The 22,834-nt window shown below is 45.1% G+C and overlaps 2 protein-coding genes across 2 annotated transcripts in view; one reads left to right on the plus strand and one right to left on the minus strand.

The window, feature by feature from the left end:
* LOC115143315 (ataxin-7) overlaps nucleotides 1–15,699 on the plus strand; it is a 32,553-nt gene extending 16,854 nt beyond the window's left edge. Inside the window, 9 exon segments of the mRNA XM_029683589.2 lie at nucleotides 7,550–7,799; nucleotides 8,467–8,750; nucleotides 8,998–9,080; nucleotides 9,230–9,347; nucleotides 9,350–9,500; nucleotides 9,624–9,822; nucleotides 10,036–10,157; nucleotides 11,489–12,488; nucleotides 12,688–15,699. Coding sequence (XP_029539449.2) covers nucleotides 7,550–7,799; nucleotides 8,467–8,750; nucleotides 8,998–9,080; nucleotides 9,230–9,347; nucleotides 9,350–9,500; nucleotides 9,624–9,822; nucleotides 10,036–10,157; nucleotides 11,489–12,488; nucleotides 12,688–12,705 — 2,225 coding nt within the window. The 3' untranslated portion in view covers nucleotides 12,706–15,699.
* Nucleotides 15,700–15,705: 6 nt separating this feature from the next.
* LOC115143317 (26S proteasome non-ATPase regulatory subunit 6-like) lies at nucleotides 15,706–22,761 on the minus strand. Its single transcript, XM_029683593.2, has 8 exons — nucleotides 22,516–22,761; nucleotides 20,107–20,312; nucleotides 19,686–19,831; nucleotides 19,244–19,463; nucleotides 18,851–18,959; nucleotides 18,533–18,701; nucleotides 18,238–18,315; nucleotides 15,706–15,960 (listed from the first exon to the last, which is right to left on the minus strand). The coding sequence occupies exons 1-8, from the start codon at nucleotides 22,658–22,660 to the stop codon at nucleotides 15,864–15,866; spliced, it is 1,170 nt and encodes a 389-aa protein (XP_029539453.1). The 5' UTR covers nucleotides 22,661–22,761; the 3' UTR covers nucleotides 15,706–15,863.
* Between the last annotated feature and the right edge of the window lie 73 nt (nucleotides 22,762–22,834).

Genomic DNA, 22,834 nt, shown 5'->3' on the forward strand with positions numbered 1-22,834 from the left:
AACTTCACTGTTTGACATGTATGATGAAAGCCTGGTTGAGAATTGACTGAACAAATGAACCCATGAAACAGCACAGCAAGTAAGAAATAGGTTTTGATTTGTTTTACTGGTAATGGGCACATATGTAATTGAAATACTTTTTGGTGTGTGTGTGTGTGTAACCATTATTTAACTAGGCAAGTCAGTTAAGAACAAATTCTTATTTATAATAACGCCAAACCCGGACGACGTTGGGCCAATTGTGCCCCGCCCTATGGGACTCCCAATTACGGCCGGATGTGATCCATCCTGGATTCGAACCTGGGACTGTAGTGACTCCTCTTGCACTGAGATGCAGTGCCTTAGAACGCTGTGTGTGTGTTAACTATTTAACTGTATTAGAATGCTTAAAAGGCAGCTAAAATTTTAAACATCGGTTATCTGTATTCTTTTTTTTTGTTTAGGAAAATATAGGATATCCGTATCGGCCAAAAATGTCATATCGGTGCATCACTACTTTCTGGTGTTCTTTACATCCTGTTTGGTGCCTAACATTTTTAAATTTGGGGGCAGCGCGCATGTGTTTGGTCTGTGTGTTAACTGAAGAGGTTTCATGCTGTTTTCCCTTTACTGCCACAATGACATGCAGATCATTAGACATGTATATTCCTTCCTCCCATTCCTCTAGCCAAATCACAGCTAGGCCTTTGCAAATATGAGTAAAGTTGCCATTTTATGCCACCTTCTACTATACCTTCGTGGCCAAAAGTATTGAATGGCACAAATATTAATTTCCACAAAGTCTGCTGCTTCAGTGTCTTAAGATATGTTTGTCAGATGTTACTATGGAATACTGAAGTATAATTACAAGCATTTCATAAGTGTCAAAGGCTTTTATTGACAATTATATGAAGTTGATGCAAAGAGTCAATATTTGCAGTATGCTTTACTGTTGGCATGACACAGGACTCATGGTAGCGCTCACCTTGTCTTCTCAAAACAAGCTTTTTTTCCGGATGCCCCAAACAATCGGAAAGGGGATTCATCAGAGAAAATGACTTTACCCCAGTCCTCAGCAGTCCAATCCCTGTACCTTTTGCAGAATATCCGCTTGCAGAATATCCGCATGTCCCTGATGTTTTTCCTGGAGAGAAGTGGCTTCTTTGCTGCTCTTCTGGACACCAGGCCATCCTCAAAGTCTTTGCCTCACAGTGCTTGCAGATGCACTCACACCTGCCTGCTGCCATTCCTGAGCAAGCTCTGTACTGGTGGTGCCCCGATCCCACAGCTGAATCAACTTTAGGAGACGGCCCTGGCTCTTGCTGGACTTTCTTGGGCGTGCTGAAGCCTTCTTCACAACAATTGAACCGCTCTCCTTGACGTTCTTGATGATCCGATAAATGGTTGATTTAGGTGCAAACTTACTGGCAGCAATATCCTTACCTGTGAAGCCCTTTCTGTGCAAAACAATGATGACTGCACGTGTTTCCTTGCAGGTAACCATGGTTGACAGAGGATTTAGTAGACAGTAGATTTATTTATCCGTTATTTTACCAGGTAAGTTGACTGAGAACACGTTCTCATTTGCAGCAAAGACCTGGGGAATAGTTACAGGGGAGAGGGGGATTAATGAGCCAATTGTAAAGGATGAACAATGATTCCAAGCACCACCCTCCTTTTGAAGCTTCCAGTCTGTTATTCGAACTCAATTAGCATGACAGAGTGATCTCCAGCCTTGTCCTCGTCAACACTCACACCTGTGTTAACGAGAGAATCACTGACATGTCAGCTGGTCCTTTTGTGGCAGGGCTGAAATGCAGTGGAAATGTTTTGGGGGGATTCAGTTCATTTGCATGGCAAAGAGGGACTTTGCAATTCATCTGATCACTCTTCATAACATTCTGGAGTATATGGAAATTGCCATCATACAAACTGAGGCAGCAGACTGTGAAAAATTAATATTTGTCATTCTCAACTTTTGGCCACAACTGTACAGTGTGAAGTTAAATACAATTTGTTGTATTGAGTAGAAGTGTGAATATCAGTGACAGGTTTTAGCACATGCGCATAACATTTAGAGAACTACAACGAGTGTCAGGGGGGACGGCTGAACAGTTAATTAGGCCACCCTGAATTTTTTCCCACTGTGGTAATGCAATAAAAATCAACATCAAATTTGATTTGTCACATACACATGGTTAGCAGATGTTAATGCGAGTGTAGCGAAATGCTTGTGCTTCTAGTTCTGACAATGCAGTAATAACCAACGAGTAATCTAACCTAACAATTCCACAACTACTACCTTATACACACAGGTGTAAAGGGATAAATAATATGTACATAAAGATATATGAATGAGTGATGGTACAGAACGGCATAGGCAAGATGCAGTAGATGGTATCGATTACAGTATATACATATGAGATGAGTCATGTAGGGTATGTTAACATTATATTAAGTGGCATTGTTTAAAGTGGTTAGTGATACATTTTTTCCATCCATTTCCATTATTAAAGTGGCTGGAGTTGAGTCAGTATGTTGGCAGCAGCCACTCAATGTTAGTGGTGGCTGTTTAACAGTCAGATGGCCTTGAGATAGAAGCTGTTTTTCAGTCTCTCGGTCCCTGCTTTGATGCACCTGTACTGACCTCGCCTTCTGGATGATAGCGGGGTGAACAGGCAGTGGCTCGGGAGGTTGTTGTCCTTGATGATCTTTATGGCCTTCCTGTGACATCGGGTGGTGTCCTGGGGGGCAGGTAGTTTGCCCCCGGTGATGCGTTGTGCAGACCTCACTACCCTCTGGAGAGCCTTACGGTTGTGGGCGGAGCAGTTGCCGTACCAGGCGGTGATACAGCCCGACAGGATGCTCTCGATTGTGCATCTGTATAAGTTTGTGTGCTTTTGGTGACAAGCCAAATTTCTTCAGCGCTGCTGCGCCTTCTTCACCACGCTGTCTGTGTGGGTGGACCAATTCAGTTTGTCCGTGATGTGTACGCCGAGGAACTTAAAACTTACTACCCTCTCCACTACTGTCCCATCGATGTGGATAGGGGGGTGCTCCCTCTGCTGTTTCCTGAAGTCCACAATCATCTCCTTTTGTTTTGTTGACACCAATATCACCAATATTACTTGTTGTCATGATGCTTGGCCTGGTATCGTTAGTAAAATGATGGTATCGTGACAACACTAATGCACACATTACTTCACACAATAACACCGTAGTGCCCTCAAAGCTCATCACTAAGCTAAGGACCCTGGGACTAAACACCTCTCTCTGCAACTGGACCCTGGACTTCCTGACGGGCTGCCCCCAGGTGGTAAGGGTAGGTAACAACACATCAGCCACGCTGACCCACAACACGGGGGCTCTTCCTGTACTCCCAGTTCACTTATGACTGAATGACTCCACCATCATTAAGTTTGCCGATGACACAACAGTGGTAGGCCTGATCACCGACAACGATGTGACAGCCTATAAGGAGGAGGTCAGAGACCTGGCCATGTGGTGCCAGGATAACAACCTCTCCCTCAACATGGTCAAGACAAAGGAAGATGATTGTGGACTACAGGGAAAAGAGCACTGAGCACACCCCCATTCTCAACGACGGGGCTGTAGTGGAGCAGGTTGATAGCACCAAGTTCCTTGGTGTCCACATCACCAACAAACTATCATGTCCAAACACACCAAGACAGTTGTGAAGAGGGCCTGACAAAGCCTATTTCTCCTCAGGAGCCTGCAAAGGTTTGGCATGGGTCCTCAGAAAGTTCTACAGCTACGCCATTGAGAGCATCCTGCCTGACTGGTTGCATCACTGCCTGGTATGGCAACTGCTCGGCCTCCGACCGCAAGGCTCTACAGATGGTAGTGCGTACGGCCCAGTACATCCCTGGGGCTAAGTGTCCTGTCATCCAGGATCTCTACACCAGGCGGTGTCAGAGGGGGCCCTAAAAGTTGTCAGACTCCAGCCACCCTAGTCATAGACTGTTCTCTGCTACCACATGGATGGCAAGCGGAACCGGGGCCCTTAGTCTAGGTACAAAAAGGCTTCTACTCCCAAGCCATGAGACTCCTGAACAGCTAATCAAATGGTTTCCCATTTGACTATTTGCGTTGCCCCCCCTTTACATTGTTGCTACGCTGTTCATTATCTATGCATAGTCACTTTAACTCTACCTGCGTGTACATATTTCCTCAATTACCTTGACTAACCTGTGCCCCCTTCACATTGACTCTGTACTGGTAGCCCCTGTATATAGCCTCGCTATTGTTATTTTACTGCTGCTCTTGAATTATTTATTTGCGTTTTTAATGTGTTCTTTTTAAACTTATTTTTCTAAACTGCAATGTTGGTTAAGGGCTTGTAAGCATTCACTGTAAGGTCTACACACCTGTTGTAATTCAGTGCATGTGTCAAATAAAATTAGATTTATGTTTGTGTGGACATTGGGATCCATACTATTTAAATTGACCAGTCAAGGCCACGGGTTTCAGTGGAATCACTACTCTCTCTTTACAATGCAGTGTTTGTTTCTTTCTTTCTCAAAGGAAATGTTGAATAAACAGCTAAGCCTGTAATATTTCATCTGATTATTGCTGGTAATACAGTGATCAGGATTGACCACAAGAGGGAGACAAGTGTCATTGGTGACACTCATTGGTCCTGTGGCAAGAGTCACAGCAATCATCGACTAATAGCAAATGTGAATAGAGGAGCAAATACAGAAGTTTGTACTTTCCTCATAAATTGATGTTAGCCTAGTGCTGGTGTGGTTGCACCTGACTACTACAGTGTAGTTCATTAACAGAACTTTCTACTTAAATGTTGTGCAATAACGTTGATTCAGATAGCTCACACGCTGGTACCACAGACTGCCTGTCAGTCTCATCTGCATAATCTCTGTGATTTGATAGGCACGGCATTATGAAATTCCATAATAGGCCTGTTCATTCATTGGTTTTCCAGTGTACCGTGTGTTAATGCAGGACTCAACTGTTTCTATCTGAAGCCGACTGCACTTGTCTGGTTAGTGAAACACTAGTGAACTTCTATTAAAATAATGAGCGCATCTCTGCAAGGTACCACAGAGGGACCCTCCCTTTCTGCTCTGAATGTGGTCTGTGTCGGGACCCTCCCTTTCTGCTCTGGATGTGGTCTGTGTAGGGACTCTCCCTTTCTGCCCTGGATGTGGTCTGTGTAGGGACCCTCCCTTTCTGCCCTGGATGTGGTCTGTGTCGGGACTCTCCCTTTCTGCCCTGGATGTGGTCTGTGTAGGGACCCTCCCTTTCTGCCCTGGATGTGGTCTGTGTAGGGACCCTCCCTTTCTGCCCTGGATGTGGTCTGTGTCGGGACCCTCCCTTTCTGCCCTGGATGTGGTCTGTGTAGGGACCCTCCCCTTTCTGCCCTGGATGTGGTCTGTGTAGGGACCCTCCCCTTTCTGCCCTGGATGTGGTCTGTGTCGGGACCCTCCCTTTTCTGCCCTGAAAGTGGTCTGTGTCGGGACCCTCCCTTTTCTGCCCTGGATGTGGTCTGTGTCGGGACCCTCCCTTTCTGCCCTGGATGTGGTCTGTGTAGTTTTACATGACTTTCACTCCATGAAGCCACAGTGTTGCTGCTGGTAGGAAGGCCATTAGCTGAGAGAGTCTGCTGAAGGTCAATGCACTGTGATTCTCCCATCTAGACTGTCTCACCTCATTCTCCTGTATTGCTTGAAGCCCATCCATATGCTGTGTTTGAACAGTGGGGCCCCTGGGTATAGTACAGGGAGCAGCTAGCCTGGCGCTGTGGGCAGGAGTGACACTCTGGAGTTTAAACAGGCACTAGGCAGGCAGCTCCGCTCCTCTTATTTAATCCGGTCGCTGAACAAAGACCCTCTCCTCACAGCTATATGTGAGTACTCAGCAGTGACTGACTGTGAGACTACAGATCTGGGATCAGCACAAGCAGAGCTATAGTATGCTGAGGAGAGCAGGCCTGCACTGTTGACAGGACCATGTAAATAATTTTGATTGGCCCTAGCTGCTTTATGTGTAGCCTACACTGAGTGCTGTAGGCCTATGCTGTGGCCCACTTTCCAAAATGTACCCCAGCAAGCCGGTCTCCTCCATCGTCAGGGATTTCCCGGCCCTCTAGAGAGACTACTGTTATTTGCCAGTGTGAGAATAGACCTTAATGCTGCTCCTCTCCTCGGTCTCTGTTTTGCTGTTCTATTGGTCTACCAGGACCTCTCGCTGGCTGGCTCTCAGCATTTGGCAGGCGTTGTGGGAACGTCATGCTGGGGAAGCCTGTTCGTGCTTGTGTGGGTTATGCAGCGACGTCTGGCTTTGACTGAGTGGCAGCTATGGGTTGGGGGAGGTTGGCGAGAGGCTGTTGGGTGCTGTCCTGTTAGCAGGAAGGCAGTGGGTCATGAGTAGGAGGGTGGAAGAGGTGTGAAGCTCCAGCTTGGCTCAGGGAGGGAGAAGAAGGGCCTGGAGCTGGTTCTCTGTTAGCTAGCTGGGGTGGTGTGTGGCTGGGAGTGTCAGCTGTGCATTCTGTCCTGCTCTACTGCAGCTCTCCAACTGAGACAGCCTCGGCATGCAGCCCAGACCTGCATGGGCTTAGCAGAAGGTTAGTTGGAGTTTCGTTTTAACTCGCCACGCCACCACGAGCCAGCCAGGCAGACTATTTCCCACTAATCCTGCTCTGATCTGCTCTATCTATCGCTCTCATCCTCTCGCTCCATTCTCTTGTTATCTGCCCTCTCATTCACTGATTGTCTGTTTCTGTCTTTATGTCTGTAGGCTTATGTCTCTTCTTTCTGACACACTTTTCTCCATGGATAGAAGATTAAACATGTTTGTTGTGCTGCTCTGCTGGTTGGGAGGAGGTAGTGCAGTCAGTGTCTTATCTGGCTGTAAAATGGTCAGATTAACCCTCAGGACTGGAACGGCCTTCAGTTGCTTCGGCCTGAAGAGCGAAACCTCTCGCATTCTCTCACATGCTTTCTTCTGCTCTTGCTGTATAACTTTCATTTTCTCTGTCTATTTTACTTTCAATTGTCATGTAGTGTGCTTGTTCAGATTGTGTTAGTTTGTGGAGTGAGTGCTCAATAACATTAGAAATAACTGTTTAGGCTAAATACTGCAATGCAGATATTCCCTTTTGTCCTGTTCAGCAGCTCTTGTTTTTCCTCTTAGTTGTATTTTTTTCTTCTGGTATTAGTATTTTCTTGTATCAGTTATTTTAAGCCTAACCGTTCCATTCTGTTTCAGACAGGAAATCAAGCTCATGACCCCTATTTTTATTTCAGGTGAATTGGCCTGGATCAGCAAGGCTTTCTAGTCTTTTTGTTTTTAAAACGACCTGTTTTTGACTTTGTGTTTAGTACATTTTTACCCACTTATACTAGTGTTTATTGACACATTGATTCCATGCACATTTATTGGAAAAATGTACCTGTCCAAAGGCCTGTTTCAAGAAAAAATGGAACACTAGTTACTACCTTCTGATTTATGTGCCTGTGTCGATGCTTGTTGGTCATGTCTCTATGTGGACTGTAGTTCGTCCCTAACCTGCTTTACCCCTGACCCCTAGAGAGAAGACACAGCTCGGCCAGCATGCCCCCCTCCACCTCGGCCCCCTCGTCAGCCTTCTCCCTGTCTCGGAGCAGGGGCAGTGGGACTGGGGCGGGGGCCGGGGGTGTCAGTGGAGGGGCCATGGGCCGCTCCTCCAGTGGGACCAGCGCCGTGTCCAACTCCAAAATCCTCAAACCAGCCAAAGAGAAGCTGCCAGGCATCCAGCAGAGACCTCACTTCCCTCCCTTCAGGGAGCTCAATGACAAAATGTAAGCCATGCCTAACCTAGCTGCTGAATCATTAGCTTTTATTATTTTTTAAGTTCATTTTTATTTAACTAGGCAGTCTGTGAGGAACAAGTTCTTATTTACAATGACAGCCTACCCCGGCCAAACCGGGATGACACTGGGCCAATTGTGCGCCGCCCTATCGGACTCTCAATCACGGCCGGATGTGATACAGCCTGGATTCGAACCAGGGACTGTAGTGATGCCTCTTGCACTGAGATGCAGTGCCTTAGACAGCTGCGCCACTCGGGAGCCCATGCTGAACCCAAGAAAAACGTGTTGTCATGTTGAACTTCTTCCCCCCCCGCCTCTGATAGCCCTGCTTTATGTTTACTTCTCTCTCTTCAAGTCCTCCTCTCCCTGCTCCTAAGAAGTCTAGCTCTGATTGACATCTCCCCGTACTACCCTCTATCTGAATGAGCCCCTTAAAGAGTGTTAAAAAGATCCTTTATCAAACTCCATTTGCAACCACTCAAAACATGTTGGCTTTCTACTTGGGGATTTAAACACATTTCAAACTCTACCTAAACCTGTTCTGTTGAAATGAAATGATTTCTCTGAGATCTTTGCTTTGCTGCTATAGATAAATTAACTCCCTCCTCCTGCCATCCTTCACTTTCTCCTCCATCTGTCCATCTCTCTCTTCCAGCCTGACTCCTGCGGTCAAAGTGGAGAAGATGCGTCTGAAGGTGGATGTGTGGGCCAAGCTGGTGCAGGCTCCCTTGGCCGCCACGACATCGTCCTCCTCCAGCAGCACTGTGAGCTCCTCATCACCCGTGAAGCCAGGCCTTAACTGTCCCTCCATACCAAAGGCTCCCTTGCTGGCCCCTGTCCAGATCCCCAATGGCAAGGGCCACATCTCCCTCTCTGCCCTGGACAAGAAGCAGGACAACAGTGCCAGTAACAGACAACACCTCCACAAGAGACTGTCAGGTGAGAGGAGATGATAAGGGATTGTCTGTAATATGGTTTGCTGCAATAGATTTAGAACCTCAGTCATTTATCCAAGTACTGACATGTCATTGCCAAACAGTAAAATCTCGGCTGATTTTATCCCAGAAATGCCACTAACTGAATACTGTTTTTCTGCTACCGCTCTCTTCCTTTTTCCTTTTCTTGTTCGCTCTCTCTTCCTTTCTTGTTCTCTCGTTCTCTTCGCTCCTGTTCTCTCTTCCATCAGAACGTGAGTTTAATCCAGATATCCACTGTGGGGTCCTGGATATGACAGCTCGGAAGCCATGCACACGATCCCTAACATGCAAGGTACCAAGCCCTCTCTTCTGCCCCCCATCTCTCTGTTCTGTTTGGTTAGGAAATATTCATTGTCACATTTCCTAGGTCTTTCAGCAGCCTCCAGACTGAGTGCAGCTCATCCTGACCTAACATACCCTTTGGCCTTCTTCCTCCCTCAGACACATTCCCTAAGCCAGCGGAGGGCAGTGCTGGGCCGGAGGAAGCGCTTTGACACACTGTTGACTGAGCACAAGAGCAAAGCCCGGGAACGGGAGCTGCAGCACACCCACCCCCAGCAGATCCCCCTCTCAGGGACCCCCACCCCTCCCCCTCCCGGCTCGCCCCCCACCACGACGCCCACCAGGTCGCTCAAGGCAACGGAGCCGCCGACGCCGCCACCAAGCCTTTGGTGCTCGGCAAACCCAAACCTCAAAATCCTGGTCTTCCACGGTGAGTCACTCCATGTACTCTTTCTGGGTACCCAACATCCAACAAATACTTTTTCCAATGTGGTACAGCCAGTACCTGCATCCCTGATGTGTGTTCGTAAATCACTGTTTCCTCTGCTCTAAGACTGAACAGCAGTATCTCTCAAGGAGGTGGCGGTTTCCTGGAAGACCCCTCGTTGGTCCACGAGTCACCCCACCCCTCTACGCCCGCCCCCGACAGGGTCGCCTGCCTGTCCAGTGACGAGGGGGAGAACGAGGAAAGGGAGGAAGGCACAGACAAACTGGACTGTCACTATTCAGGTTACCAACCACGGCCGGCAGCTGTAAGTCACTTTATATTTAACTCTTACAGGAATGTGCTCTACATTTATTGAGCCCTTAAATTCACACCACAGAAACAATGAAACAACAGCTTAGCCAGATGCACGAAAAAGTCTTCAACCTGTTTTACAGGCTCTATAAACAGTACCAACCTCCATTGAGTGGCAGCTTTTACCGTGCAGTGTGTGTTAACTGTTTCCTCCCTTGCTGCTCAGTACTGCACCTTTGGAAGTCGACTATTTGGGAGTAGCTGCTACTCTTTTGACCGGCGCTGGGATCGAATGCGATGTGCTCTTACTGCCATGATGGACAAGCACGTCAACACTCAGATGTGGAAGTAAGTCTGTACATTCATTAGACCAGCGTTCCATAATACCTACCTAATCCACTAACCTATTGCAAAATCACTGAGGCAGGGAGTAATGGCGTTGCCAGTGTCATGGAAATATTCAGTCAAGAATATTTCTCAAATACTGGAGCCTGTGAGTTCAATTATAATTTATAACAAGGTAATAAAAGCCGAGCTGGTTCATGAACCACTTTGTAATAAAGTCTAATTGAACTTACAGGCTCCGGTATTTGAGAAATATTATTGAATGAATATTTCCACGACACCGGGTGGTGAAGGGAGATCTAGTGCTGTATGGGACACCATTAGGCTATTTATCTCTGGGCCTGGTGGGCCAGAACACATCTGGTTTTCATACTCTCCTAATTAGGGACTGATTCAGACCTGGGACACCAGAGAGGTATACCACAAAGCAGGATCAATGAGTTGGCCTGCTAATTTTGATGAACAACCATAAATAACTATTGATTTCTGGTTAATAAAGAAAGCTAAACATAGATATTTGTTTTTGGTTGTTGAGTCAATGAGACCTTGCCCATTTCAAGCTTAACTTTTATTTGTTTCAAAGATATTTCAGGACATTTAGGCAAGTTAGCTGACATTGATCTTGCTTGGTATTATATCCCGTGTCTCTCCAGGACTGTCCTGTGCTGACTCCTCTCTATGTGTAAAGCAGTTCCAGTTTCTATCCAGGACTGTCCTGTGCTGACTCCTCTCTATGTGTAAAGCAGTTCCAGTTTCTATCCAGGACTGTCCTGTGCTGACTCCTCTCTCTGTGTAAAGCAGTTCCAGTTTCTATCCAGGACTGTCCTGTGCTGACTCCTCTCTATGTGTAAAGCAGTTCCAGTTTCTATCCAGGACTGTCCTGTGCTGACTCCTCTCTGTGTAAAGCAGTTCCAGTTTCTATCCAGGACTGTCCTGTGCTGACTCCTCTCTATGTGTAAAGCAGTTCCAGTTTCTATCCAGGACTGTCCTGTGCTGACTCCTCTCTATGTGTAAAGCAGTTCCAGTTTCTATCCAGGACTGTCCTGTGCTGACTCCTCTCTATGTGTAAAGCAGTTCCAGTTTCTATCCAGGACTGTCCTGTGCTGACTCCTCTCTATGTGTAAAGCAGTTCCAGTTTCTATCCAGGACTGTCCTGTGCTGACTCCTCTCTCTGTGTAAATCAGTTCCAGTTTCTATCCAGGACTGTCCTGTGCTGACTCCTCTCTATGTGTAAAGCAGTTCCAGTTTCTATCCAGGACTGTCCTGTGCTGACTCCTCCCCTATGTGTAAATGTTACTGATGGGAATGCTCATTGTGGCCTGTTTGTGTTGTAGGAAAATCCCTTTGGCCTTGGAGAATTCCTCTTCTGCGCCGGCCCACAGGACAAGCACAAACTCCCTGTCCTCATCCCACGGTAGCACACCTGCCTCAGGCTTCCTCAGCCCCTCTGCGCCCCCTCCGCCCCCCTACACCCAGTCTTACGACAGCAAGTCTGTGCTCTCGTACGGGACCACCTTAAACGCTCGTGCCTCCCAGGGCACGGCCGACCACCCTGCCTACAGTGCAACACAGGCCAGACAAGTGTCTTCGTCGCCCCAGATGCCTTCAGCCCACTCCTCGGTCACCACCCTGGCGTCAGGACGACCGCTCAAGTCCAGATCCAGCGGCAAGTCCTTCAGAACCCGGGAGTCTTCCTCCACAGCCGCCATAACCAACTCCACCAGCGGGGGCAGCACTAGCCTCAGCTCGGGGAAGAAGAAGAAGAACAGCTCCCTCACATTGTCTCACGCTACCACCTACTCCTCAGAGTCCTCCTCCAACCCCACCTCTTCCTCCTTCAAGAAGAACTGCACGGTAAACAGTGGCAGCTCAGGGAGCACGTCCCACCACGCCCCACTAGTCCCCTCATCTCACAGCGGCGTCCACAGTGTGGGACTTAATTGTGGCCCCAATGCCAGGACCAACTCCCTCAGTCTGAAGGCAGAGCCCTCGGGGGTGTCGGGGCCTGGGGTCAGAGGCCCCCCCTCGGGTAGCCCGGCCGAGTCCATCAAAAGGATGAGTGTGGTGATGAACAGCAGTGACTCCACCCTCTCCTTGGGGCCTTTTGTCCACCAGGCCTCAGAGCACCACAGCAGGTTCAGCCATGCCCACACTGACGGCCGCCTGGAGGGGAAGAAACGCAAGGGCTCCCCCGCTGCCAGCTCCGTCAACAGTGGAGGTGGACCGGGCAGGCCCAAAGTGGCCAAGTCTCCAGCAATCAACAACATCCATGGCAAACATGGACGCACAATCCCAGGAGGCCCAGGGCTCCCCAACAACTCCCTCATCCATCAGGTGGGTTGGACCCCTACAGCCTCACACACTGGCTGCTAACGCTTCCTATCATCAACCAGTCAATCTCTATCTGTTGGGAAATTTACTGTGCAGTTAGGACTTATCTGGCTTCAACATATGTACATATATTGACGTTAGACAAAACACAAACTAAAAATCTCATCATTTAAAAACCCTGCCACTCTCTCTCTCCCCTCAGCCAAAGGCCCGCCCCTGACAGCAGTGGCTGTGTCCTCTGTATGGAACTGAGGGGCGGATGATAAGGGGGCAAACCTGTACACTGCTCTGGACTGCACGAGGCCTTCTAATGCCTTACTCTCAGCTTCCCATGATCCTCAGGGTGGAGGTGATCTGGACAACCCTGTGATGTCGTCTATAGTGGAACTATTTCTCCTAAAGCCATGTGGAGGTGGCAGGCGTTAGCACCTGGGGTGGGTCTCACCTGTCCCCCTGTCAGTCAGTGTTGTCCTGAGGTAGGTCTTCCTATGGGGAGGAGAGGAGGGAGTTGCAGCCTTCCTGCCCTTTGACCTCCATGTTGAAGTTCCAGAGGTATGGAGGGGAGGGTGAAGGGCTGGCACAACAGCCATGCCACCGCCCGCCCACCATGATGCAGAGCCACTGGGAGTGACTGGAGAGCCAACAAGCCGCAATCTGTTGGTATCTGACGATCTCTTCCGTGTGTGTGTGTGTGTGAGTGTTTGACTTTGTCACGTCAGATTCTACTGGACTACTGGAAATTCAAACTTACACCTGCAGGCCTGAACTCAGAAGCCTTGAATGGAGAGGGCAGGAAGACAAACTGTCACTTACATAACTTCAATCACGTTGTTTTTATCTCTTCACTACATTTTGTTGGTTGGTTTGAATCATTGTGGCGTGTGTGTAGATACCGCCATGTTATGTACAGTAGCCAGAGATGAATGACATGAGCAGATCCAGTCAATTCTATATGAGTTTCATACATGACCCAATTATGCAATTGTTACTTTTTATGTTTCTTATCATGTTTTCACTGAATTTAACTACAGCAGATTGGGGGGGGGGGGGGTCAATTGTGCATGCATATGTGAAAAGGATGCCTGATGTGACAATTTGATTGAATGATCGTGAAAGAGGCACTAATGCTCACGAAAGACCAGCTGAGTGCTTGGGACTATAAGGTTCTAGCTGAAAAAAGATGATTCTGAGATAATTAGCTTTAAAGTTAAGCAGTTTTTATATTGTATTCTTTTGAAATTAACATGAATTGTGTTATTTTGAGTACTATATAGGTAGGGAACATTGAACAGAATAAGGCTGTCAATAACTACATTTGAACAAAAATGCAGATTTACCTTAGTCCCAAGCTTGAAGTTGTAATTCCTACAATATTAACATTTTACTAATGAACAGCCACAGTAGACCTATCCCTAACTGTGAACAGCACTAAACAAATACAGACCCACTACTTGCTTTAGGACATTTAAGTTGTGCTTATTTGCCCCAAAAGCTAGCCAAAGGCAGCCATCTGTTTCTCCCACCATAGTCTGTAACCACTATCCCAGCTATGGCTATTGTTTCCATTCCGGTACCTTTAGTAATGTCACAATACTGTTTGTGAGTAGAGGGGTTTGTAATGATTGACATCAAACTTGTAAGTCTTTCATCAAGCATGAAGTCTTAAACTGGCAATACTTCCCTCTGTCTGAGATGATGCTCCTTTGGGGGGTGTGAGATTCATGGAGATGGCTTCAGAGTAAGTTACTACTTTTTTGTAACCCCTGTAAATTTCATAAACTCCACTGATGTCAGGCAGCAGAGAAGTTGAGTGTTTTGTATCTTACTTGAGCTTTTTCTTGTATGTATTGAACAAACATCGAAGTATCCCTATTTCAGAATACATATTTTGTTAACGAATTGTACATATTGAAATATGTATTTTTGCACAGGCATTTTCTTATACAAAATGTTTTGGTACAATTGAGATTATTTATTTAGTAATTGAAATAACACGTTTAAGAACTTAACTTATTTGAAGTGGTTCACTGCCAAGTCTAACGCAATAGGCCTATAACTAGAGGTTGAAGCATCTCATGAATCATGTAGTGGGATCCTTTAAAAGGTGAAGTGTTTCCACTGTAGCATGTGTTTGTGTGATAGACAATATGTTTTGTTTGAACTCTCCAAGGTCTCACTTGTGCTTTTTTCTATTTTCAAGTTGCCTCAATCAAAAAAAGAATTATAATTTTGTGACCCAAATAGCCTGATTCTGAAATGCCCCGCAGGCTGAAAGCTGTGCCAGTTGTCTAAGCAATTTCTATGGATTCACTCAACTAATTTGGCTGCATTCGTGTTTACACCGGCAGCCCAATTCTGATTAGATTTTTCTCCAATAACAGATCTTTTTCAGAGCTGATCTAGTTAGTGAAAAGAATTGGTCTGCCTGTGTAAACACGACCGCTGTAGACTTTATAACATTTCATCATTGACACTTTCCTTTTAAGGCTGAAGGGACTTAAGCAATCATGATAAACACTTCAAACAGTGCAACTGCTTGCATCATTGTTGCCAAACATAATTTGAAACTCAGCATTAAGAAAATGTAGTTTTCAGCGTTTCAAAATGCTAAAATTAAAAAAGTGCCTGAATTTGTTTCACACTGACTGAGGACAGTTGTTTTTTTAGTTTTACCTTACTTGAATGTTCAGTGTTTTAGGAGCTTGCTTTTGAAATCTGCCTATGAACCCTAAATGTGGTGTAAAAAAAGAGGCTTGTCAGCGAGCTGGTATGAAACCTTGGTGTTAACTCTATTCTTTTGATTTATGTTTTCCAGATGAGGTGCAGACCAGGGGGTGTTGAAGCTTCCTGGTCCATTATGAATTGCTTGTAGCAGGTTCAGTAAAGTGTTTTGTTTACCCTCAACCTCCACTGAAAGCGCTAACCTTGTTTTCATGTGATGGAAACTTTGCAAAGATGTTTATCAAGTACCACAGACTTGGAATGTGAAAGTGAAACACAGCTTGCGGGAGGAAAAATCCTCAGTAAGAGCGTGCAGTTTTTGTATACATCATCAGAATCATTTGATCAGCTGGACTTGTATTGGCTGCTATGTAATTCATGAACAAACATGGTAGGTTAGATTTACTTAATATTTAAAGAAGATTGTATATTCTATTTGTTTTGTAACAGGTTTCTGTAAATAAATAATTTATACAGCTATTTATACAGAAAACTTGACTCGCTTCTTTACTGATTTTATTTGTTAACTCCAAGTCTGTATCAAAGGAAAACAAAATCACCAAAAAGAATTTTTATATACATAATGAGGGTCAATTCTTGGATACTGGTACAACAGAAAAATCCAGCTCTCCCTCCCAAAGAACACGGCCATCCATTTTACATGTTGATAACTCGAGACAACTTCTGGACACGGTTGAGCAACAAGTCCCCTTTCTTGATGGTCTCCTGGTACTGCCAGTTCTTACTATCAGGTCTGGAAGAAATAAAATAACACTTGAGCTCTACCACTTCTAATAGAAACTAATTGTTTTACATGTAGGGTACCAGTCAAGTTTGGACACCTACTCATTCAAGGTTTTGACTTTTTCATTGTAGAATAGTGAAGATATCAAAACTATAGAATCACACTACCAAAAAAGTAAAACCCCAAATACTTTCATGAGCTTCATGAGGTAGTCACCTGGAATGCATTTCAATTAACATGTGTGCCTAACTTTTTATGGCTGCAGGGGCAGTATTGAATAGCTTGGATGAAAGGTGCCCATTGTAAACAGCCAGCTCCTCAGTCTCAGTTGCTAATATATGCATATTATTATTATTGGATAGAAAGCACTGAAGTTTCTAAAACTGTTTGAATATAACAGAACTCATATTGCAGGCCAAAACTGGAGAAATTCCACTTCCTGTTTATTTTTTCTGGGGGTGGCAGATTTTCAACCAAGCTCTCATTGAAATTACAGCGAGATATGGATGAGTTTTCACTTCCTACGCCTTCCACTAGACGTCAACAGTTGATAGAACTTTGTCTGACTAATGTGAAGGGGGGATCGAATGAGACAGGAAATGGTCACCACTGCCATGCACGTTCACAGGGGAAGGACCTGCGTTCCACCGGTCATCGGAAGTCATTCTAATTCTCCGGTTGGAACGTTATTCAAGATATGTAAACAACATTCTAAAGATTGATTCAGTACATCGTTTGACATGTTTCTATGGACTGTTACGGAACTTTTGGACATTTCGTCACATTATAGTGGACGCGCTTTGACTTTGGAATTGTTAACCAAAGTAGCTAATCGGACATAAATAACGGACATTTTCGAACAAATCAAGCATTTATTGTGGACTGGGATTCCTAGGACTGCATTCTGATGAAGTTCATCCAAGGTAAGGAAACGTGTCATTTTCTGGTTTCTGTTGACTGCGGCTAATTTGGCTACTGTTCTGAGCTCAGTCTCAGATTATTGCATGGGTTGCTTGTTCCGTAAACTTTTTTTGAAATCTGACACAGCGGTTGCATTAAGGAGAGGTATATCTATAATTCCATGAGTATGAAACGATGTGACTATGCAAAATCACTTGATGTTTTTGGAACTAGTGAATCTAATACGCCAATGTAAACTACGATTTTTTTGATAAATATTAACTATCAAACAAAACATGCATGTATTGTCTAACATGAAGTCCTATGAGTGTCATCTGAAGATAATTCAAGGTTAGTGATTCATTTTCTCTCTTTCTGCTTTTTGAATGCTATATTTTGCTGGAAAATGGCTGTGCTTATTGTGGTTTGGTGGAGACCTAACAATCGTTTGTAGTGCTTTTGCTGAAAAGCATATTTGAAATCGGACACTTTGGTGGGATTAACGAGAATAGCTTTAAAATGGTATGAGACACATGTACGTTTGAGGAATGTTAATTATGAGATTTGATGTTTTGAAAATGGCGCCCTACACTTTGACTGGCTGTTGTCAAATCGCTCCCGTTAACAGGATTGCAGCCATAAGAAGTTAAGGAAAGAAATTCCATAAATTAATGCATTTGTGACAAGGTAGTGATTGTATACAGGAGATAGCCCTATGGTCAATACGGAAAATTTCAAGTTTCTTCGAGTGCAGTCGCGAAAACCGCTGCAGAGGATAAGTTCATTAGAGTTACCAGCCCAAATAAATGTAACGGACACATTTCAACATGAACTGTTCAGAGGAGACTGGGTGAATCAGGCCTTCATGGTCAAATTTCTGTGAGGACACCAATTATAAGAGACTTGCTTGGGCCAAGAAACACGAGCAATGGAAACCTGTCCTTTGGTCTGAGTCCAGATTTTTGGTTCCAACCTGCCGTGTCTTTGTGACGCAGAGTAGGTGAACGGATCTCTGCATGTGGTTCCCACCATGAAGCATGGAAGAGGTGGTGTGATGGTGCTTTGTTGGTGACTGTCTGATTTATTTAGAATTCAAGGCACACTTAATCAGCATTCTGCAGCGATACACCATCTAATCTGGTTTGCGCTAAGTGGGACTATCATTGGTTTTTCAACTGTGTAAAGCATTGGAAAAGCATTCCAGGTGAGGCTGGTTGAGAGAATGCAAAGCTGTCATGGCAAAGGGTGGCTATTTTGAAGAATCTAAAATATATTTTTGGTTAACATGATTCCATGTGTTATTTCATAGTTTGTCTTCACTATTATTCTACAATGTAGAAAATAGTAAAAATAAAGAAAAACCCTTGAATGAATAGTAATTCTTACCTGTTTGTTTCCACTATCTCGTTTACTTTGTCGATTTTGCAATGGAGGCGACCAGCAGCTATGAATCGTGAGAGTTCCCTGAGAGGGAAGAAATTTTAAAAAAAAGTTATCACAGTACCTTTTCTGTATCAGTGTAATCAAGAGCACCAATTGTCTTCTGACGGCTGGCATCATTCCTATGTGACTCGCAGTCCTCAACCATCAGTGCAGATGAAGTCGTCGCGCGCTGTCTGACGTAAGACAATGGAGCACTAATCGGCATTGTGGGTATGGAACAAGAGCTAGTGAGACTCACTGGTCAATGAACTCTGTGCTGACTCCAAAGGCCTCAGCCATGTAACCCAGGGTGAGTGAGCGGTAGGACTCCAGGAGCTGGCTGTAGGCATGGATACGCATCTCTCTCACATAGTAACGGTAATGAGGGGCAAACAGCCAGTCCTTCTTCATATCCTGCTCCACTGTGGCTGCAAAGAGGGGACAGAGACAAACAGGTTTACAACTAAGGAATGGGGGATAGTGAAACATGCATGTCCACTCACTGTCTGCGGACATTCATTCTCTTCAGCTTTACTATTTACAAGCCTAAATGAGGGGAGAGAAAAAGGGGTCTCACCCAGTGACTGGAAGAAAACAGAGTAGCGACACTCGTATAGTGAGAAGAGGTACTGGCGGACAGCAGGGAGACTGTGCAGCACCTCCAGAATCTCTGCTCCCTTTATCACCTGAAAGAGAACAGTCAACAGGATAAAGTCATGACAGAACTGGAAATCTGCCAGTTGTATAAAACATTTATCCTTATCAAAACAAGTTTAAATATACCTGTTCTGACATGTAGAAAGTATTATATAAACATATTCAGGTTTTCTGCAACCATACTTGTCTTATTGTCTGTCAGGGTAAGTACGAAGTCTGCAAAACTACCACCTCTAGAATTATGTAAGCACATTGATGCCCCGTTGACAACACAACCACCGTGGCTCCAGAATCTTCCTCTCCTGCTACCAACCTTTTCTCTGAGGTCGGGCCTCTTCTGGGCAATCATGCAGACGTAGACGGTGTATGTGACAAAAGTCTTGTAGTCCATGAGCTCGTAGGAGGTGAAGGTGGACACCGTGTCCAGGAAGAGCTCAGCAGCCTGTTTAAAGTCGCGGATGGCCACACAGTACAGGCCCTGGTACACCTTCAGACGGTTCCTCCTGTCCCAGTCACCCCCCTCCTCAATAAGGCTGTGCAGACACAAACAAGGAGGATATTGAAATGATGATGCTTACAAAATACGAGAATATAGAAAAACAGCTTACAATAAATAGACAATACAATGCCACGGCAGGCAAAATGTTGCTGGCTGCTATGAAATCTAAACCGTGCCAGGTAACACATGAGACTTAATGACATGTCATCATAGAATAGTGAATGCAGAGAGAAGCAGTGCCTTTTAGCCAAACTACCTTTTGGCTTTCTCAGTGTTGCGTGTGATGAGGTCACTGTCCATGTAGAACAGTCCAATCCTTAGAAGGTAGAACACAATGTCTAGCCGATGTCCCAGGGCCACAGTCTTATCAAAGGTCTTCCTGAAGGCCGTCAACGCTTCCTCCTGTGGAATTACACAGCAAGAAAAACAGTTAAGATACTGGTGATGTGAAGTTGATGAGTTATTTGGTTAAGCTAATGACCTACATGCATGGCTAAGTTAGAATGGGGTTTTCTGGGGTAGATTCTTGAGGTTTATGTGTATGTATAGCATGATACTGTGTGTATATTGTATAAGGTCCACCGTGCAACCGTGGCACTATGACTGATAACATTTAACATGACTTCTGATTTTTTGGCCTCTGCTCTGAATGTAACAGCTTATGAATGCAAAAGCACCTTATTCCCAATTCTGATGAGATATTCAGCTCTAGCCATCATTGCATCTCGAATTTCACTCTCCCCGAGGTTCTTCTCAGCATCTTCCAGGACATCATCCAGACGTTTCAGCTCGTCCTCGTTGGCCTTCTTCATCTTACTCATTAGGTCTGTGTCAAGCTGCCACTTCAGGTCTTTACACAGGCTCTCGTAGTAAGGTGCCATATCTGTAACAAGACAATTCATCAGCTATCACGTTAAAATAAATAAAAGTGACTAGCTAACTAACTTGTAACCTTTGGCAACATTCTAGCTAGCTAGCCATTTTTATTCCATATGTATCTGGTTAGCTAGCTAGCTAATTTCATTTGAGTATCTAACTAGTTAGCTACTCGCTAACTGACTAAGTAGCAGGTTGATATGGATAGGTATATGTTTGCCAGAAGATACCGACTCTACAGTTAGGCTTGTTTACACTGAGCTGCACTGGGGTCAGTTCAGAAAACGTACCTCAATGCAGTGATGTGATATGCCACTGTACTCCAAATGTACCTTTCTCCGTGTTACTATCAGTATTCAATTTGATGGAGCAGTGTGGATAAAGATCAAATCTGAAGTACAGTGGCATATCCCATCCCTGCATTGAGGTACGTTTTACCACCCATATCTTGCGCCGACTCCACGATGTCAATGTAACCATGACTGCGTTCCAACCCCAGTGCAGCTCAGTGGAAACAAGCGTAATGGTAGGGTCGGTATCTTCTGGCAAGGTTTATGTCTGACAGTGATGCTAACGACACTGAACAAAAATATAACATGCAACAATTTCACTGAGTTCCAGTCCACATAAGGCAATCAGTGAATTGAAAGAAATTCATTAGGCCCCATCTATGGATTTCACAACTGGGAATACAGATCTGTTGTTCACAGATACTTTATCTGTGACCACTATTTGCCTCATCCAATGTGACATCTCCTTCGCATAGAGTTGGTCAGGCTATGTGGCCTGTTGTCCCACTCCTCTTCAATGGCTGTGCGAAGTTAGTCATTGGCGGAAACTGGAACACGCGGTCGTACACTGTAACCCAGAACATCCCAAACACGCTCAATGGGTGGTGACATGTCTGGCAAGTATGCAGGCCATGGAAGAAATGGGACATTTTCAGCTTCCAGGAATTGTGTACAGATCCTTGTGACATGTGACCATGCATTATCCTGCTGAAACATGATCTGATGATGGATGAATGGCACGATAATGGGCCACAGGATCTCGACACGGTATCTCTGTGCATTCAAATTTCCATTGATAAAATGAAATTGTGTTCATTGTCCGTAGCTTATGCCTGCCCATACCATAACCCAACCATGGGGTACTCTGTTCACAACGTTGACATCAGCAAACCACTTGCCCACACGACGGCATCGGTCTGGTCGAAACTGGGATTAATCCGTGACGAGCACACTTCTCCAGCCTGCCAGTGGCCATCGAAGGTGTGCATTTGCCTAGTGAAGTCTGTTACGAAGCCAAACTGCAGTTAGTTCAAGACCCTGTTGAGGACAACAAGCATGCAAATGCACTTCCTTGAGATGGTTTCTGACAGTTTGTGAAGAAATTCTTTGGTTGTGCAAACCCAGGTTCATCAGCTGTCCGGGTGGTTGGTTTCAGACGATCCCGCAGGTGAAGAAGCCGGATGTGGAAGTTCTGGGCTGGCGTGGTCTGCGGATGTGAGGCCAGTTGGACTTACTTCCAAATTCTCTAAAGCGACGTAGGAGGGGGTTATGGTAGAGAAATTAACATAAACCAGAGCTGTTGCCAGACATTTTTAACATTCCTGCAGTCAGCATGGCAATCGCACGCTCCCTCAAAACATGAGACATCTGTGGAAGTGTGACAAAACAGGACATTTGAGTGGCCTTGTATTGTCCTCAGCACAAGGTGCACCTGTGTAATGATCATGCTATTTAATTCGCTTATTGATATGCCACAACTGTCAGGTGAGTGGATTATCTTGGCAAATGAGAAATGCAATGTTGTGCACAAAATTGTAGATTCATAAATGTTGTGTATATTGAACATTTCTAGGACATTTTATTTTCAATTCATGACACCAACACTTTACATGTTGCGTTTATATGTTTGTTCAGTGTAGTGTAACTAGTTAGCTACCCGTGTCAACGCGTTAGTTAGCAAGTCTACTCGCTAGCGACAAAAATGTGCCAGGCGAGTTAGCTACCTACAGGAGCTAGCTAACGTCAGCAATTTCAACACTGTATGATAGGAGAACACTAGCTAGCATGACTTCCTAGGCCACATTGCTATATATTTTGTTTACAACAGATAGCTAAAGTTACTATTTTCGGTTTATTAGCTTGGCATAAGCTAGTTACTTTGCCAGTACCGGGACTTTCTGGCTAACGTTAGCTACTCACCGTTTTCTTTGATTGAGTCCATGAGTTCGGTTTTCACTTTAGCATCTTGTCGGTGACCATCCATTGTGAGCAAAAATTTCAGCTGTGCTATCCTAAGATCAGGGTTTTTAGGCAGACCCTCTTCTTCCAGATTTTCCAACGGCATTTTGGCAAATATAAAATTAAAGTAATGACTTGGCTAAATAGCAGATATATCTTCTCTGGGACAACAAGGGTAAGGGGGAGATATATTCGGCTAGCTAGCTAACAATGACTACGGATAACACTGGTCTGCTACTTCCGCTACAGCGAGAACGTGACAAGATCAGATGGTGCTGCC

Source organism: Oncorhynchus nerka, linkage group LG15, assembly GCF_034236695.1.
Source record: "Oncorhynchus nerka isolate Pitt River linkage group LG15, Oner_Uvic_2.0, whole genome shotgun sequence".
Taxonomy (NCBI): domain Eukaryota; kingdom Metazoa; phylum Chordata; class Actinopteri; order Salmoniformes; family Salmonidae; genus Oncorhynchus; species Oncorhynchus nerka.